The following is a 19,676-nucleotide window of genomic DNA, read 5'->3' as shown; positions in this document are numbered from 1 at the left end:
ACCCAGGCTGGATGCAGTGGCATGATCTTGGCTCACTGCAACCTCTGCTTTCCAAGTTCAAACGACTCTCCTGCCTCAGCCTCCCGAATAGCTAGGATTACAGGTGCTGGCCACCGCGCCCAGCTAATTTTTTGTATTTTTAGTAGAGATGGGTTTTCACTATGTTGGCCAGGCTGGTCTTGAACTCCTGACCTCGTGAGTCTCCCGCCTCAGCCTCCCAAAGTGCTGGGATTACAGGTGTGAGCCGCTGCGCCCAGCCGGTATATGGGATATTTCAATAGGCATACAACGTGCAATAATCACAGTAGGGTAAATGGGGTAGCCATCACCTCAAGCATTTATCCTTTTCTGATAAACATCCATTTATACTCTTGTAGTGGTTTTTAAATGTATAATTAAATTATTGTTGACCATAGTCACCCTGTTGGGCTATCAAATACTAGATCTTATTCATTCTTTCTATTTTTTCATACCCATTAACCATGCAAACTTCCCCCCACCTCTCCCACCCCACTGCCCGTCCCCGCCTCTGGTCTGCTACTCTCTGGTCCTTCTCTTCTCTCTGTCTCCAGAAAGCACGGACTTCTTGGTTACAGCCTGTAGTGGTAGCTGAGATTGTGAGGCCTGGGTGAAGACGTCAGTAGGAGGGTCAGAGGATGAAAGTCAGCACCATCAGCGTGCCAGAGCCTTGTGGGAGAAGAGAAAATCCAGAAGGAGATGAAGAAGGGAGAATTGGAAGGATCAGAAAAGAATTGAGAAAGAAGGTGTCATGGAAGCCCTGAGGGCAGGCAGTTTCAAGGAGGGAATGATCAACAGTGTCACATGTCACCAACAGGATGGAGTGGGACCGAGGAGCAGCCACTATGTGTGGAGGACACCAGGCCCTTGAAGCAAGAACAGTTTTGGTGATCACTGGGGCAAGAGCTAGGGTGTGGGGAGTTGAGAAGCAAGGGGAGAAAGTAGACACAATGAAAGAGGCTTGTTTAGGCCAGGCGCAGTGGCTCATGCCTATAATCCCAACACTTTGGGAGGCCATGGTGGCAGATCACAAGGTCAGGGGATAGAGACTATCCTGACCAACATGGTGAAACCCTGTCTCTACTGGAAAAAAAAAAAAAAAAATTAGCTGGGCGTGGTGGTGCGCTTCTCTAATCACAGCTACTCAGGAGACTGAGGCAGGAGAATCCCTTGAACCTGGGAGGCGGAGGTTGTAGTGAGCCAAGATCACACCACTGCATTCCAGCCTGGGCGACAGAGCAAGACTCTGTTTCAACAAAAAAGAAAAGAAAAAAAAAGGCTTGGTTCTGAAGCCAGTGGGGAATGTTTGTAGCCTGACCCTCTTAACTGCCCCAATACCCCAGACTGGAGTGTGCAGTGTGTGGGGGCCTGCCGTGACCACAGCAGTGCTAAGCTCCTTGGATGTAGGACAGGGAACTTGCTTGGTGGTTCGACCTCGAGTTGGGGTTCTTCACGGAGCGGTTGTGAATGTCGTTGCTGATCTTACTTCTGGTCGTCTCGTTACAGATCCCCTGCAGCTTTTAGTCCTTGCAATCCCTCTTCTCCCTCTTCACGTGGAGACCTCTCAGATGGGAACTGAGAAAACTACCCGGAATGAACTCATCTCCCTTCCAGTCATTTCTGACTGACTACTGTTTTCCCCTCACTGTGGTCACGATGGAACTGTCTCGGTCTTGCTGGAGGTTTGGGCAGCAGTTTCTGAGGGTCTTTCCGTTTCCCTCCTGGAGTTTCAGCCTTTCCACGTGTTTGTCTTCCCAGCCGGTGGCCATTCTCCAGTCTCCCTCCGGACCCTCCCTCCTCAGGCAGCAGTTGCTTTTTTACTTCTGTGTTATCAAGAGGCTGTTTGCTCCACAATCATTCCTCAGTCGCCTGAGACCAGTTGTCATTCTGCTGAACTTTCCACTGTCATTCCACTGCACAGGCCACCAATGACTTCTTGGTTAGCAAATCCAGTGACTTCTACATTGACACTGTCAACCTATTTTTCTCTCTCTGTCGCCCAGGCTGGAGTGCAGTGGTGTGATCATAGCTCACTGCAGCCTCAGACTCCTGGGCTTGAGCAATCCTGCCTCAGCCTCCCGAGTGGCTGGGAGGACTACAGGTGTGTGCCACCATGCTTGACTAATTGTTTTATTTTTATTTTTTGTAGAGACAGAGTCTCAGTTTGTAGTCCAGGCTTTTTTTGAACTCGTAGCCTCAACTGATCCTCCTACTTTAGCCTCCCAAAGTGTTGGGATTACAGATGTAAGCCACCGCGTCTGGCGTCTGGCCCCTTAAATGGAGGCGCTTTATGGTGTTCTGTCCTGGTTCACTCGGTCCACAGTTGGTCTCTGGAGCATAATATCCACTCCATAGTTTCATGTAACTCCTTGCAAATAAAGCTAGTGCTAGTTTTTTTCTTTTAGTTCTAGACCAAATTAGACCTCAAACTAGACACACTTTTTGACAGAAACCTCTTCAGAGTTATAAAGGTACTACAAACTCAAATTTCATTTGAAATAATACATTTTTTTGTAAACACCCTAACCTTGACTCTATCTGTTCCTTCACTCCTCCTCCCCGCACACAATCTACGCAGGTCCTGTTAACTTTACCTGAGGGTGACAGGAAGAATTTCACATCTTTAGACGCTTACTGGCATGCCTGTTGCTGCTGGCCAACTTTATAACCTCATTCTTGCATTCTCGCTCACCCAGGGGTGTTACAGTGTGTTTCTCACTGTCTGCCTCCATTTTTTGTGGGTCTTCCAGAATCGCTGCCAGCACCAGCCAGAGCATGCCCCTCTTCCTTGGTTGCTCTCCTGTATTGACCAAATCACACCCAGCATCTTGATAAGTCAGAGCCTTTTTGATCTTTTCCCAGATGATTCTTTCACCCCGTGTCCCACCCCTTTCTAGCTGTTTCCTAAAACTCTGGGAGGTTTCTTTCCTATGTCCTTGTGTTGTTCCTGCCCTGGCTATCTGTCCCTGTCCCTCCCATCCCCTTTTTTTTTTTTGAGATGGAGTCTCGCCGTCTCCCAGGCTGGAGTGCAGTGGCGAGATCTTGGCTCACTGCAAGCTCCACCTCCCAGGTTCATGCCATTCTCCTGCCTCAGCCTCCCGAGTAGCTGGGACTACAGGCGCCCGCCACGATGCCCGGCTAATTTTTTGTATTTTTAGTTGAGACAGAGTTTCACCGTGTTAGCCAGGATGGTCTCGATCTCCTGACCACATGATCCACCCGCCTCGGCCTCCCAAAGTGCTGGGATTACAGGCATGAGCCACCGTGCCCGGCCCCTCACATCCCCTTTTGAGTTGAAAAGTCATCAGGGTCGAGAGCAAGCGTCATCTCTGTGGAGTCTCCCTTCTTGAGTCTATAGTAAATGTTTGGGGGATTACAAGAAGTAGAACTTGACTAGAGCTGCCCTAACAATGACTGCCATTTATGGAGAAATTGTTGTGGGACAGATTGCATTATGACGCTTTCCATCCGTTATCACATGTACACTAGAAGCAGATGGCCAAGAACAGGAGCTTTTCTGCCATTTACTAGCTTTGCAACTGTGGACAAGTTAATTACTATCTCAGTGTCAGTGAAATCTGAGGATTCAATGTACTTCCACATGGAAAACAAGCAATAAATGGTAGCGGTGGCCTCTGGGAAGATTTTCATCCCTCTTCATCCTCTCATAAGATAGTAAGTACTGTTATCATTTCTATTTCACAGACGAGGAAACTGAGGCTCAGGGAGAGTGGGTAGTTGTTCTGCTTCCCCCAACACATGGCTGCAGGAGTCGTGGCTTCTTCATGTTTTCACTCCGGAAGGTCTTTAATGCACTAAATACTTACTGAGCTGATTGGAAAGATGGATCTGCAGCCCCAGAGTCAAATTGAGAGAGAAATATAGAAGTTGTCACCTGCACGGGGGTGGTCATTGCAGTTGTTTGATCTCCTCGAAGTTCTGTAGTCTTTCAGTGTCCACACAATTCAGCCCCCCTTTCAGCAATGAGCTGTGTCTTTCTTTGAGGCAGATGATCACTATATCTAACTGTCACTCACATCTTTTGTTGTGAAAATTTGCATGTATTTGCCTTCTTTCTCCAGCTGGGTTAAGTGCTTTCAGGGCAGAGGGATTTTACCTTGTATTTCTGTGTATTAACTCCTGCCTCTTTTAGTCCCTGTTTTGTTTACTAAGATAATAGGTCAAATCTGGGAAACAATAAGTCTTAATCTCAAAAAGGAATTCACCCATTTCTGAGAGACGACCAAACAAGATAATTTGGTGTGTTTTAATTTTTTAGTTTTAGTCAGTTGCAGCCCGAACCTGGCTCTGCCAGCGTTCTCACCTGGCACTGTCATTATTTCTTTGGCTTGATCTTTGATCAGACTGTGGGATCAGGAGAGAGAAGGAGTCCTATTTATTGTTGCTTCCCATGTACTCTGCAATATCTAACACAGCATGCGCTAAATAATACCTACTCAGGGCATGGATGAGATCTTAGAGCCATGTTTAATCACTCACTTTGTCCTTTTGTTTTGCTTTTTTTGAGATGGAGTCTCACTCTGTCACCCAGGCTGGAGTGCAATGGCATGATCTCAGCTCACTGCAACCTTCACCTCCTGGGCTCAAGCAGTTCTTTTGCCTCAGCCTCCCAAGTAGCTGGGATTACAGGCGCCCACCACTGTGCCCAGCTAATTTTGTATTTTTGTAGAGGCGGGGTTTCGCCATGTTGGCCAGGCTGGTTTCGAACTCCTCACCTCAAGTGATCTGCCTGCTTCAGCCTCCCAAAATCCTGGGATTACAGGCATGAGCCACCATGCCTGGCCTTTTCTCATTTTTTTATCCATCTCATTTTTTTTGCCCTCCTCAACAAAGTTATGTTGCTTTGTCTTGTGGTTGTTTTTTGTTTTTTTTTTTTCATGTGGATTGCTGAACCCCACCCAGCCCCTCGTACCCTCTCCAGCCAGCTCACACTCGTTTGTCACAGCTCCTGGAACTGCCATTGACACACAGGGAATAGCCACCCACAGTGGACTGTGCTGTTCTGTTTTCTCCCTTAAATTTATCGTGCTTACAGAATGCCACTTCTGCAAACTAGTCAAGTAGGGGGCAATGGCTCGTGGATATGCTCGCTTGCTCATCCTCTTTGAAAAGGTAACCAACTCTGAATTATTTTATCTTTGAGACAGAGTTTCACTCTTGTCACCCAGGTTGGAGTTCAGTGGTATGATCTTGGCTCAGTGCTGCCTCCGCCTCCCAGGTTCAAGCAGTTCTCCTGCCTCAGCCTCTCAAATAGCTGGGATTACAGGCGTGCGCCACCACACCTATCGAATTTTGTATTTTTAGTAGGGATGAGGTTTCACCATGTTGGTCAGGCTGGTCTTGAACTCCTGCTGAGATTACAGGCATAAGCCACCGTGCCCAACCCCAGCTCTGAATTATTTATTTATTTATTTATTATTTTATTTATTTATTTTTGAAACTAAACCAGCCTGGTTTAGTTTAATTTCATCATTCATTCATTCATTCATTCATTCATTCATGACAGGGTCTCGCTCTGTCACCCAGGCTGAAATGCAGTGGTGTAAACACAGCTCACTGCAGCTTCGACCTCTGGGGCTCAAGCAGTCCTCCCACCTCAGCCTCCCAAGTGGCTGGGAACACAGATGTGTGCCACCAGGCTTGCTAATTTTTGTATTTTTTGTAGAGACGGGGTCTTGATGTGTTACCCAGGCTGGTCTTGAACTCCTGGGCTCGAGCAGTCCGCCCACCTCGGCTTCCCAAAGTGCTGGGATGACAGGTATGAACCACTGCAACTGGCCCAAAGACGTATTTTTACTTATAGTGTAGTTCAGCCTTAAGACTGTACCAGCGGATAGAGGTGGAAAAGTAATGTAAAGCGAATATCAAATTACGTTTACAAATAAAGCAGTTGCTCATTAAGGTTTTTTTTAAAGCCTCCTTTTTTATTCTGGGTTACGTCATTCCCTGGCTGTCTTTACCCCAGCATCAGTGAGTCCTGCAGTCACTATAGCCCCCTGCGAGGACAGATATTTTGGTCATCATCAAGTGGATCTTTATTTTTATCTAACTTTACAATTCTGCCAGTTCTGACCCTTACATTCTCTTGCCTTGAATCCCAGGATCTGCCTCTGGTGTTCACTGTGGTCCAGTGTGGTTCTAACTTGACCCATCAGAAGTCATCTGAATCGCTTTGTGTCTTTTTTTTTTTTTTTTTTTTTTTTTTTTTAGCACCGCTGAGAGTGCTGGGGAATAAAAAGGGGGTCTTCACTAGGCAGAGACAACCAAAAGGTGCAGCGTACCTTTTGCGAGAGAGATACTGGAAGATTGCCAATGAAACCAGGTATCCCCACTCAGTAGCCAAGTCACAGTGTTTGGAAAGTTGGTGCCCATTTATTTTGAGCAAGACTGACAATCATTCTCCGTGTGTCCCTTTCCTCCCCTCGAGTCAGGCGACTCCACAGCAGCAGAAAAGTGCCTCTCGGACTGTTCACGGCAGACTAGAACGTTTCAGGCCTGGGTTTTATGGTCATCTGTGCTAGCAGGGAACACAAGGTGGAAATAAATATTTTCGGCATGGAAATAAAGAGTTGGCATGAAAGTGGCTACTTCGAAAAGCATCTTGAAATCATTTCTGTAAGGCCGCGGTTGCTTTTCAGATCTAACTATGTGTGTGATTCTTGGAGAAACTGCCCAACACCCCCACCATGTTCAGAGCAGCTGGTTCCAGAGTATCTGCAGAAATAGCCTCCATGGTCCTGGGTCGTCAGGTGGTGTTTTGTGGTGCAGTAAACTGGGCCAGCCTCGACAGGGAGTAGAAGACTTTCACAGCTGCTGTTCGACTCCTCAGATGACCTAAGTCCCACATGCACCAACAAATTATAGAAACGCTAAGTCATGCTGGCAGCATCTTAGTGGTTCAGGAGCCAAGCCTACGGTTGTTGGCAGTAAGTTCGGAACTGGAAGGTTAGATGCGTAACTGACCTCCTTGCGATCGCTCTGATCCCTGAATTATAACGCCGGATTTAAAACAGAAAAAACTTCCATGTATTTTATTTCATAACGGATGCCACTGGAGTGTGACAAGACCTCCTTAAACAGCTCTGCCTACAAATCAGCATTCCATGGCTTTACACCCCGAAGTGATGCCACCTACCCCCTCCCAGAGCACAGTCTTTCCTTAAGGAATGTCTCCCTCTCTGGCCCTGCAAGGCAGGCGCATTTTTGGTGCATCAGTTCTGATTTGAAGTATATGCTTTGAAAAAATGTTCCTTTTGGTGTCCAGTCAGTTGGAATACAATAAACCGATAGAGTCTTTTTTGTTTTGTTTTGTTTTCTTGAGACAGTCTTGCTCCATCACCCAGGCTGGAGTGCAGTGGTGCACTGCTCGCTACAACCCTCCTTTCACCTCCGGGGTTCAAGTACTCCTCCTCTCAGCCTCCCCAAAGTGTTGGAACTACAGGCACCTGCCATCACGCCACCCAGCTAATTTTTTTTACATTTTAGTAGAGACGGAGTTTTGCCATGTTGGTCAGGCTGGTCTGGAACTCTTTGGACTGTGTGGTGATCCGCTTGCCTCACCCTCCCCAAGTGCTGGGATTACAGGCATGAGCCATTGCGCCTGGTGGGGGCAGTGTCCCTTTCCACAGGTCTTAAGTTCCAGCAATGTTAACACTTGTTCTAGTCCTTGAGGATATTCAGCTGTATTTCCAACAGATTCATCTTTTCTTGCCGATGATACCTTTTAGAGGATTATACATGAGTATTCAAGGTGTTAAAGTAAAACTATGGAAAAACAGCTCATTAATATTCTGAGTGTTCACAGAACAGGCAGGACACATTTTGTCATTAATTCTGACAATCACATACATCATAAACTCCACAGGAATTTCAAGATCTAGAGGTCTGAGGACTCCCTGAATCTTCTGCAAGTTATGTATGATTTAAGAGAAAAAGAATCAACCCTGTATACCTTAGAAATGAGGTTACAGTATTGACTTCAAGAATATAAGGCTCCTACCGAGTCTAAAAAGACTGTTTTCAGCTTTTTTGGAAATGCAACCCTGCATGGTAATATCATCAATGGGGAGCACAACTTCCACAGGTAACTTCTACATTTATTTTATACCAAAAAAGTTATGTGCAACAAATAAACATTCTTACATATTTACATTTGGTTTTATTTACCAGTTAGCAAACGGCGCCTTAAATCTCTGATAAAGAGTATTTCTATCTAGATTAAAGGGGAAACCTGCCCACTGAACTCCATTTTAAATGAATGTTTTTTACCTGGAGCTTTAAAGCAATTTGGGCTAGTAAGAAATCTTCTCATGGAATGTTCTGTATTGGTGATCATACACTCCATTTAGGTCATGCCTAATACAGTTTTATAACAAAACATTTCACCTTTTCTAGGTGAATTTGTAGTAAAAAAATGTTTAGCCAAGTAGCTGGGGCTCCCACCCTTGCCTTTTTTGTTTGATGGAAGGGTAGTTGTCACAATTAGAAACCGTAAGTGCTGCCTGAGGTGTCTGAAATGTTTCACCAATGCTTGTGTGTTGGAGGAAAAGACATGAAGACAGACACTGTATACTAGGTCATTAGGTCGTCTCCCCAAATAGGTTACCAGAAGTCACAGAAGGTCTCCTTGTTGGCATCTGTCTAATATTGATTTTCAAGACAAGATCTCCTGTCACTCTTGGTACCAATCTAAGTTATGAAGAAATTGCTGAAGATAACGCTGTACTTTTGCCACTAGTCTTTTCAAAAACTAAATGAAAAACAAAAGTCAACAAATAGTTTGTTGTTGTTGTTGTTTTGAAACAGTGTTTCACTTGTTGCCCAGGCTGCGTATCGGTGCACGAATCTACTGCAACCTCCAATTCACCGGTTCAAGCAATTCTCCTGCCTCAGCCTCCGGAGTAGCTGGCATTACAGATGCCTGCCACCATGCCCAGCTAATTTTTGTATTTTTAGTAGAGACAGGGTTCCACTGTGTTGATCAGGTTGGTCTCGAACTTCTGACCTCACGTGATCCACCTGCCTCGGCCTCCCAAAGTGCTGGGATTATAGGTATGAGCCACCATGCCCGGCCAGCAAATAGTTTTAATTTCACTGTAGTCTTGGTCCTCTTTGAATGTAGTCTCTTTGAATAAAAATAGTCAATGCTTTGAACATCATTTGAAAATAATGAATTTAAGGAGAGGACACATGTATAAAGGAACAGTGATTCTGGACACACAGCCAGTTAACCCTGAGTTATTTCACCAGAAATTTACTTTTACTGAGAGCAACTATCTGTAATGCAAAACCAAATGAAATCCCTCCAAATCACCCAGATTCCCTAGAATTTATCATCTAACCCCAATTCGTCTTATTTCTTCAAATGATATTTGTGAGCATCAAGTCAATAAATGGCTTCATTTGGAACAAATTACTTAAAAGATGAAGCATGGAGTTACTGCTAAAAACAAAAGTTTCCCCTCATCTGTCCTTTAACACTGGTAGCTAGTAATGCTGCAGTGTTCAAATATTCAGTAAATAGGGCAAAACGATCTAATTTTATAACACTGGTGATTCCCCCCTCTTCTGGGCAGAATAGAAGGTATAGAAGGGAATCTGAATTCTCCAGGGCAAAAAACACCCAACTAATACCACCAGGGTTCTGTTACTTACGGAGACACTGGCATTACAATGCTGTTATGACAGGCAGTACGTGTTCCTCTCTCAGTGAGATAAAAGGGTATTAATTCAACTGGGCCATAAGAATGTGGCAAAAAAAAATTTATACAACTGAAACAGTGGTTTCCCCGAGCCTTAGAAAAGCAAAGGAAAAACTGAAAGGGTCTGGCTGACCATTTTCCCATGTTTTCTCAGGTAAGAGTTGAAGACATTTGCAAGAATGCAACATCAAGACAAGCTTTAACTATACTCTGCTGATTGATACAAAATAGGATGAAAAACCATTGGATCCTGGGACACGAGGAACTTGTTTAGCACAACCGGTGTTATGTGTACCACAGTTTTAACCATTAGGCCATTTCACTGTAGCTTAGAGAAAAGAACCAGAGGACTGCCTTGGTAGAGCTGGACGCGCTGCTATAAGACGGCCTCGCTGTACAGCCCTCAAACGTGAGGACTTCTTTCTCCATAGGTACCAGACGGCCACTCAGTGCTTTCTAGAGTTCTTTAACTACTTCAGAATACAAGAACAGTACATCCATACTCCAACAGCCATTGAAAGATTCACATTCATGGGAAAACACAAGTCTTGATGAAATCTTGAGTTAAGCTATCTTTTAAGAAACTGGTTGAAACTGGTGAAAAGTTCATTACAATTCAGGCTTGATACCTGCCTCGGTCCAGAAGACCTACGTTGCATCAATTCTGAGTCAGTGGAAGCTACAGAATTGTTGCTGACCCTACACATTTGAGTTTACAGAGCAGAGCCTGTCCCCTCCCTTCAAAGAGAAGGCAAATAAAGCACTCAAGAGGTACTGGTCTCATTGACTGTTTTTAACATAAAATGATTAATCAGATTGGAAGCAAAAACATTACTGCTGCTTCCCAACCGGAGGAGTGAAATGATCACACAGGATCCTTCTGCAGAGTGCGGGTTTTCTACCTGACGGTGAAGACAGGAGGGTAGGACACTTCTGCCCAAGGTCAACACACAAAATATTTGGTTTGAGATTTAAGACAGAAGGCACTTTTAACATTCTGATATCAGATGTTAACCATACAAACGTCCTGTCACAATTTCATTTGGGTTTACTTGAATCCCCTTCCAAAATTCTTCTTACTGCATGTGTGTCATTATGAGAGCAGTGGCGACACGACCAGATTTAGCCTTGAGATGTGTCTACCTGTTCCTATTCTCCCGATGAAGCAAACTGCGCAGCATGTCAGCCCTGAAGGTTACAAATCCAGTATTTGGCTGCAAAACAACTAAATTAGACATCCGAGTGGTTAGTGCAGAAAGAAACAATGAGCAAGAACACTGGCTCCCACGCTGGAGCGACGGGGCTTAGACTGGTCTTTTCCATCATAATACTGTTTGGTTGACTGGCACCAACGTTAAGGAAAAATATCTGCATGAAAATTCAACTGGTGGAAGAAACTTTACCTAATAATGCCAGGCTTATATTTCCAGCTTTTCTCCAAAGAAAAAATACCCATTTTTGGTCGGGTGTGGTGGCTCACACCTGTAATCCCAGCAGGCCAAGGCAGGCAGATCACGAGGTCAGGAGATTGATACCCTGGTGAAACCCCACTCTACTAAAAATACAAAAAAATAGCCGGGCGCGGTGGTGGGCACGTGTAGTTGCAACTACTTGGGAGGCTGAGGCAGGAGAGTGGCGTGAACCCAGGAGGCGGAGCTTGCAGTGAGCCAAGATGGCACCACTGGGCTCCAGCCTGGGTGACAGCGAGACTCCGTCTCAAAGAAAAAAAAAAAAAAACTATTTTCGAATCCTTAGTGTCCTGAAGGCCTTGAACTTGAAGGTCTGGTCATTACGGACTCATTCTGTTAATTGGTCCAGTTTTATGACTGGACACAATCTGGACTTGAACATTCCAATTCAATTTCTTCCTTTCAGAAGAGGGAGATGAAAGGGAACCAACCACCCTATTATTATTTTTTTCACCCTATTATTTGCTGCAACAACAGCGGCCAGTACTTTCCACAAGATGCTGTGTAGAGGCTATTTTCACTATCTCCTCAGTCAATGCTGAACTGACAGTTCTTCAGTGCTACACTCCAACTAAACTGTACAGTAAGTTCTGCAGAAATGGATCTAATATTTCTATCTTTATTTACAAATATCACATAAACGGATTCTAGTTGAATCTACATGTTTAAATCCATTGGCTAAAAACATACTACATATTGTAAACATGGCAATATTTAATACACTATCTATTCTAGAATATTTTCATGTTATGATCACATTTGTTATACCTGAAATTGAATTTATGCACATTAAAGAATTACTAGCAATGGTTGCTGACTTTACAATTGAGGGCAGGGGGCTAGGGCTACATTTTATCATTTCAGAAACATCTTCAAAGTAAAGTTAAAGCTTGTCTTTGATTGGCTCGGCGTATCCTTTTTGTATCCATATTTAAAATGAAGATTGACACAGAAATTAGTTTAGGGCCCTAATTTATTATAGGATTTTTAAAAATCAGTTTGAGATTCTTAGGAAAGTGTCTGCTGTGAATAATACTAATAAAACCTGCTGCAAAATAAACTGAATGGAAAAGGGGCTTGAGACTGTCAGGGCAGAGTCCGTCGAGGCGTCAGTCCTGCTTGGGCTGCAGCTGCCGCTTCCAGGCCTCGTTCAAGTAAACTAGTCGTTTGTAGTTGATAATGAGAAGAAGGAAGTTCAGCACGACGTGACGACGCAGATGATGCAGAACTCCTTCAGCACAAAGTACAGAATGTAGGCCAGGTACAGGGACCCCACGACCGACATGATGGAGGACGTCATGAGGATCAAAGCCAAGCGCTTGCTGCCGCTGTCATGCCTGTAAGAGAAGAGACGCAGGCTCAATCAGGCCTTGGCGCTGGAGAGAGGCTTTCTGAGTGACAAGGACTAACACTGTGTGACTTGCTGCGGTGTTTGAATACTGATCTTCCTGCCAAACTCTGAAAATTGAGAACAGAAATACTGGTTTGTTTCGTTAAAATTATACAGGTTGACTCTAGCAAAATGCCAGTTTTTTGGCTTTTTTTTTTTTTTTTCTTTTTTTGAGACAGAGTCTCACTGTATCGCCCAGGGTGGAGTAGAGTGGCACAATCTCAGCTCATGCAACCTTCACCTCTTGAGTTTAAGCAATTCTCCTGCCTCAGCCTCCGGAGTAGCCAGGATTACAGGCAGGTGCCACCATGCCTGGCTAATTTTTGTATTTTAGCAGGAGACGGCTACCATGCTGGCCGGTGGCAGGGTCTCCAACTCCTAACCTCAGGTGATCCACCCGCCTCAGCCTCCCAAAGTGCTGGGATTACAGGTGTGGGCCACCATGCCCGGCCAAATGCCAGTTTTATAGCTGCAATGTTTTTGATTTCTCAATCTTTCAGGTGAAATATTACTAATTTCCTCATAAACTTCAACTTAATTGGAAAATATGCACACAAAACAAATATGCAGTCTCACAATCACATTACTCAATGAAGCTGACTTATAACATCAACAGCCCCAAGACACCAAATGAATAAAGGGACATGAGGACCGCAGCCTTTTCCTAAACCGAGCTGCACACATTTGGTGAGAACCTTCTCTGGTTTTCATTACAGCCTCCTCATCTGTGGAAAGTAAAATTTGCTTTTCCATGTTTAGATCAGATTGATTAAAAATCCACAATGAGAGGTGACTACACCAACAAGTTGCTGAGGAGAGAAAAACTCTTGCTAAACATTCCAGGAAGGGCTCACCCTGGTGGATAAGGGAAACCACAAAGCCATTTTCATTACCGTATGTGGGCCAAACTCGATCAAGAAAAATGGTGGACATGTGTACTAAACCCAGGCTCTCAGTACAAAAAGGCACCTAAAGCCAGGCGCGGTGGCTCATGCCTGTAATCCTAGCACTTTGAGAGGCCGAGGCAGGTAGATAAGATGTCAGGAGTTTGAGACTAGCCTGGCTAACATGGTGAAATGGCGTCTTTACTAAAAAAAAAAAATACCAAAAAAAAAAAAAAAGAAAGAAAAAGAAAAAGGAACCATTAGTTGGGCATGGTATTGTATACTTGTAACCCCAGTTACAAGGCAGGCTGAGGCATGAGAATTACTTGAACCCAGGAGGCAGAGGTTGCAGTGAGCCAAGATTGCACCACTGCACTCCAGCCTGGGTGACAGAGTAAGACTCTGTCTCAAAAAAAAAGAAAAACAAAAAGAAAAAGAAAAGGAAAAAAAGGCACCTGAATTCTGGACTCTATCTTCACATGTATTGTTTTTAATTTCCTGTGGCCAACAGTATGGAGAATATGTGCATTTATTTTCAAGGACAGAGAAGGCAGAGCATGTTAAACTACCCTCCTACCCAATGACTCATGGGTAAGGATAACAGAAACAGGAACAAAATAACAGATGGGAGCAGGTTTGAAGAAGTCAATTAAAGAGACAGATTTTCTTTGTGTAATGTTTTATATACATATTTTTTTCCAGATAGAGTCTCCCTCTGTTGCCCAGGCTAGAGTGCAATGGCACAATATCAGCTCACTGCAACCTCTGCTTCCCGGGTTCAAGCAATTCTCCTGCCTCAGCCTCCCAAGTAGCTGGGATTACAGGTGTGCGCCACCACCCCTGACTGGTTTTTGTATTTTTAGTAAAGACAGGGTTTCACCATGTTGGCCAGGATGGTGTCGAACTACTGACCTCTTGATCCGCCCGTCTTTGCCTCCCAAAATGCTGGGATTATAGGTGTGAGCCCTTGAGCCTGGTCTGTTTTTAAAACTTTTGAACCATGTGAATGGATTACCTATGAAAAAATTAAATTAAAAATGCTGTATCTCAAACAGCTTAGAAGTGAGTACAGATGCCATGCTCTGGAAACTGTTGGGTTAGTTCAAATGTGCCTCCTGTAAAGACACCAACATTAAAAAGCATGTGAAGCATCTAAATGCAAGTCAAAAAAATGCAAATAAAAAAACACATATGGTACATATGATTTAAAATATGTATACAGCATGGCATTAAATTAATGGCATAAACAGAAATTTGACTATAGCACCTCTATCTTCAAAAGTTAATCTAATCAAAGGCTTTTCTTTCTTTCTTTTTTTTTTTTTTTTGCGACAGACCCTCCCTCTGTTGCCCAGGCTGGAGTGCGGTGGCATGATCTTGACTCACTGCAAGCTCTGCCTCCTGGGTTCACGCCATTCTTCTGCCTCAACCTCTCGAGTAGCTGGGATTACAGGCACCTGCTACCACACCTGGCTAATTTTTATTTTTTAGTAGAGATGAGGTTTCACCGTGTTAGCCAGGATGGTCTAGATCTCCTGACCTTGTGATCCGCCCACCTGAGCCTCCCAAAGTGCTGGGATTACAGGCGTGAGCCACCGCACCTGGCCATTTCATAGTATTTTCTAATTTATTCAACCGTTACCTATTTCTAAGCTACTTTTTTTTTTTTTGCTATTTCACACTGTACTGCTATGAATATCCTTGTCCACACATCTTTGTAGTTCTGCAAGATAAACAGATATGGAACTGGGGAAACTCGACAGAACAACTGACAATGATTTAGATTTACAATTTGCCTTATAACAAATCAATTTCAGATAGACAGAAGAGTTACATGTATTTTTAATTAACCAAATTAGAAGAGCTGACAGATAATGGAATATTAATAATTAAAATACAAAGACATTGGTATGCAACAAGATCTTTAAAAAAGGAGAAAAGTAAAATGCAAAGACAACAATGGATGGATTTAACTCTAAAAATTTAATACAATACAAATTCATAACACTAACAAAAAGGATAAAGAATGCGCTAAATGTTTGTAACACATATAAAAACATACTACTGTCGGGATCCCAATAACTAAATGGGCAATAAAAGGAAATTAAAAAGACTAAAATTTAATGTAATAGGTACTAATGTGTAGCTATTAGCAATTTTTCCAGGTTAAGATTATCATTACAATAAAAAAAAAACAAACTTTACAAAACACTTTTTAAAAATGAAGACTGCTGGAATTTCAGGGAAACCAAAGAACTGAGAGAAAAGCAACTTGGTAACACCAATTAAAATAGAAAAATCTGTGTTTTTTGATCCTATGCCTGGAAATTTATTTTGTGGAGATAATTCAAAGAAGGAAACAGCAGAAGGTCTTTAAACAAAGTTGATCACTGCAGCATTATTTAGAAGTAAAAGGTGTGGGTCGGGCGTGGTGGCTCACGCCTGTAACCCCAGCACTTTGGGAGGCCGAGGTGCGTGGATCACGAGGTCAGGAGATCAAGACCATCCTGGCTAACACAGTGAGACCCCGTCTCTACTAAAAATACAAAAAATTAGCCGGGCATGTTGGCGGGTGCCTGTAGTCCCAGCTACTAGGGGGGCTGAGGCAGAAGAATGGTGTGAACCCGGGAGGCAGAGCTTGCAGTGTGAGCTAAGATCGTGCCACTGCACTCCAGCCTGGGCGACAGAGCGAGACTCTGTCTCAAAAAAAAGTCAAAGGTGTGAAACCTAGATGTTAACAGTAACTGGATAAACAACACTATGTTGAAACACAGTTCACATTAAATTATTATTAGTTTTTGAGACAGGTCTTGGTCTATCTCCCAGGCTGGAGTGCAGTGGTGTGATCTTGGCTCCCTGCAGCCTCCATCTCTTGGGCTCAAGTGATTCTCTCACCTCAGCCTTTCAAGTAGCTGGGACTACAGGTGTGTGCCACCACACCCAGCTACTTTTTGTATTTTCTGTAGAGACGGAGTCTCGCCATGTTGCTCAGGCTTGTCTTGAACTCCCGGACTCAAGTGATCTGCCCTTCTCAGCCTCCCAAAGTACTAGGATTACAGGCGTGAGCCACCGCACCTGGCCCCAAATTATTATTATTATTATTTTTTTTTGAGATGGAGTTTTGCTCTTGTTGTCCAGGCTGGAGTGCAATGGTGCGATCTCAGCTCACTAAAACCTCTGTCTCCCAGGTTCAAGGGATTCTCTGGCCTCGGCCTCCCGAGTAGCTGGGATAACAGGCACTTGCCACCACGCCCGGCTAATTTTGTATTTTTAGTAGATACAGACTTTCACCATGTTGGCCAGGCTGGTCTCGAACTCCCAACCTCAAGTAATCTGCCCACCTTGGCCTCTGAAAGTGCTGGGATTACAGGCGTGAGCCACCGTGCCCAGCTCCAAAATTATTTTTAAAAGCAGAAGACTGTAGAAATAGTGGATATGTAAAGGTGATGGGATTATGAATATGGTTTCTTGTTAATGTCCCCTCAATATGTGATATTTTTCAAGGCTACACAGTCTATAAAATAAGGAAACACATTTACAGGGAAGATGGGAGTGATAATTTCTGGAATGGGACTGGTTTTTCTGGACATCATGAGATACAGCTCTCCATGATTAAACAGCAAGTGACATAAATTCAACATTAATATAAAAAAATTTTAGTGAATCAAGTTTTCACAACACAAAAATGTACACGCTAGTGGCTCTATAACACATGCTTTTATTTAACATCAAGACACTTCAAGGCAAAGACACAAAGTACTAAACGGAATATAACAACCTTATTTTTGTATTGATAAATACCAAGTAATAACTGTAGTATATAAAATATAAGTCCTAAGACACTGTTTGGCTGGTTTAATACACCATCCTTTCCAAAAATGGAATCAAAAAGACCAAATTTTCGACCCCATCTGTAAAATAAGGAAAACCAGTAACCCTATATTTGAATTTCCCTATTTTAAAAAATGTAAAATTATTTGAGAACGTTATCCAATTCTAAAATCAACTAAGTTGCCATATGTCTTAAATGTCCTGTGTTGAGGGAGTGATTTACCCCAAAGAGGGAGGCCAGTCACTAGATTTCTGATTAAAAATAATCATCTAAAATGAACATATCTAAAAGTACCAATATACCCATCTGAATCAGTTGCCAATTTCTATATATTCTCTTTTCCAAAAGGTAGGGCAAAGTATTCATTTTCCAGTGGCATTAGTATTTGCAGAAGGAGACTTCTCTCTGCTTAAGCCAGGGTCTCTTAACAGTGGACCACTGACATTTTGGGCTACATAATTATTTGTGTTGTGGGGTGTTCTGTGCATTACATAACAGTACCCCTGGGCTCCACCCATTAGATGCTGCTAGTACTCCTCCACCCCAGGTGTGGCTACCAAAAACGCAGTCACAGCCATTGCCAAACGTCCCCTGGGACACAACTGTCCCCATTTGAAAGCCATAGATGTAAGTTGTGCTATTTATTCACTCAAATAATATAGATTGAAACGTTTTTTTCTTCACGAATTTCACCAGGATATGCATTAAGAAATACACTGGGAATGTATTTTTTAAATGTAGGGCTGGGCATGGTAGCTCACGCCTGTAATCTCAGCACTTTGGGAGGCCGAGGTGAGCAAATCATGAGGTCAAGAGTTCGAGACCAGGCTGAAACCCCTGTCTCTACTGAAAATAAAAAAAATTAGCTGGGTGTGGTGGCACACGCCTGTGGTCCCAGCTACTCAAGAGGCTGAGGCAGGAGAATCGCTTGAACCCAGGAGGTGGAGGTTGCAGTGAACCGAGATTGCACCACTGCACTCCAGCCTGAGCAACAAGAGCAAAACTCCATTAAAAAAAAAAAAAAGGTAGGATAATATCAGAAACCGTAGGTCTTTCCTGGAGTCCTATCTCAGAAGTAAAAAACCAGATACATGATATGCCCTTTCAGGTTTTATTTGCAAGTCAACTTTAAATCTTGCATTTGACTTAAGATTTTTAAAATCTGATTTTCTTTTTATAAATTGTTAATACTGATTTGATAAAACTTGATACAAATATCAAACTAGCACTCATTTTGAATTAAAAAAAACCTTTAAAGGTAATGTTAACTCTGGATGGAACAAGAGTGCTTCTTAAATACTAAAAAACATAACCAGTTATGGTGTTAAGTCAGTACAGAAACACTCTAAATAAAATCTAAACTTAGGTTCTGAAGACAAACTCCCCCAAAGCAAGGATAAATAAGTGATTCTTCACTGGCCACAATAGTTTAATGGCACTCGATGCCCAAGACATAGAATGAAACCCCTGCATAATGATGATGTTGGACGAGAAAAATCACCCCGATTTTACAAACAAGTGAAAGCCATGAAGATTTTTATTGTACAATTATGCAATCCTTTTTTTGCGGGGGGGGGGGGGGGGGCGGGAAGGGGACAGGATCTTTCTCTGTTGCCCAGGCTACAGTGCAGTTGCAGTCATGACTCACTGCAGCCTCAACCTCCCAGTTGCAAGTAATTCTCCTGCCTCAACCTCCCAGTTTCAAGTAATTCTCCTGCCTCAACCTCCCAAAGTAGCTGAGACTACGACACTCAGCCTTTTTTTTTTTTTTTTTTTTGTGTGTGTGTGTGTGTTTTTTGTAGAGTTGGGGCTTTGCCATGTGCCAAGGCTGGTCTCGAATTACTGGGCTCAAGCAATCCTCCCACACTGGCCTCCCAAAAATCTGGGATTACAGGCTGAGCTATCACACCCAGCCTTCAGTTATACGTTTCAAAGAAAATAAAATAATATCCATTATATTCATTTCTTCTTTCACTCATCTAAATACTTATTGGGCATGTACTGTGTGCACTGGTGCTAGGTGCTGGGGATCCAGAGTGAACGAGCCAGACAAGGTGCTGCCCTTGTGGACCTTAAATTCTATTTAGGGAAGAAATAAACAGGTAAACAAACGCCAGGTTACCTGCAGAAATGGACACACCTGGTAACAGATACACGGGAAAACACTGGCCTCAAGTGATCCGCCCCCCTCTGGTTCCCAAAGTGCTGGGGTTACTGTTCCTGGCCTCTGTCCCTGCATCTTTATGTGCTTGCAACACCAAGAGGGAGCTCTTGGCCCCTGGATTAGGGTCAGGGCCCCAGAGGCCCAGGGTCAAGGCTATGGCTGCATCCTAAGGACAAGAGGCTGCATCTGACAGGTAT

At 43.5% G+C, this 19,676-nt stretch overlaps 1 protein-coding gene and 1 long non-coding RNA gene across 2 annotated transcripts in view; both read left to right on the top strand.

The window, feature by feature from the left end:
• LOC110742326 (DNA-directed RNA polymerase III subunit RPC9-like) overlaps positions 1 to 4,598 on the top strand; it is a 36,425-nt gene extending 31,827 nt beyond the window's left edge. Inside the window, exon 4 of the mRNA XM_021933513.2 lies at positions 3,508 to 4,598. Within this exon, the coding sequence (XP_021789205.1) occupies positions 3,508 to 3,637 (130 nt within the window). The 3' untranslated portion in view covers positions 3,638 to 4,598. The remainder of the gene's footprint in view (positions 1 to 3,507) is intronic.
• A 1,156-nt stretch (positions 4,599 to 5,754) lies between these two features.
• LOC116268630 lies at positions 5,755 to 6,628 on the top strand. The gene is made up of 2 exons (XR_004183046.1): positions 5,755 to 5,797; positions 6,141 to 6,628. It is a non-coding gene; the product is annotated as an uncharacterized LOC116268630 (long non-coding RNA).
• Positions 6,629 to 19,676: the final 13,048 nt, after the last annotated feature.

The sequence above is a fragment of the Papio anubis genome, chromosome 4 (assembly GCF_008728515.1).
Source record: "Papio anubis isolate 15944 chromosome 4, Panubis1.0, whole genome shotgun sequence".
In the NCBI taxonomy this organism is placed as follows: Eukaryota; Metazoa; Chordata; class Mammalia; order Primates; family Cercopithecidae; genus Papio; species Papio anubis.
Note: the sequence above shows the minus strand (reverse complement) of the source record. Positions and strands in the feature narration are given on the sequence as shown.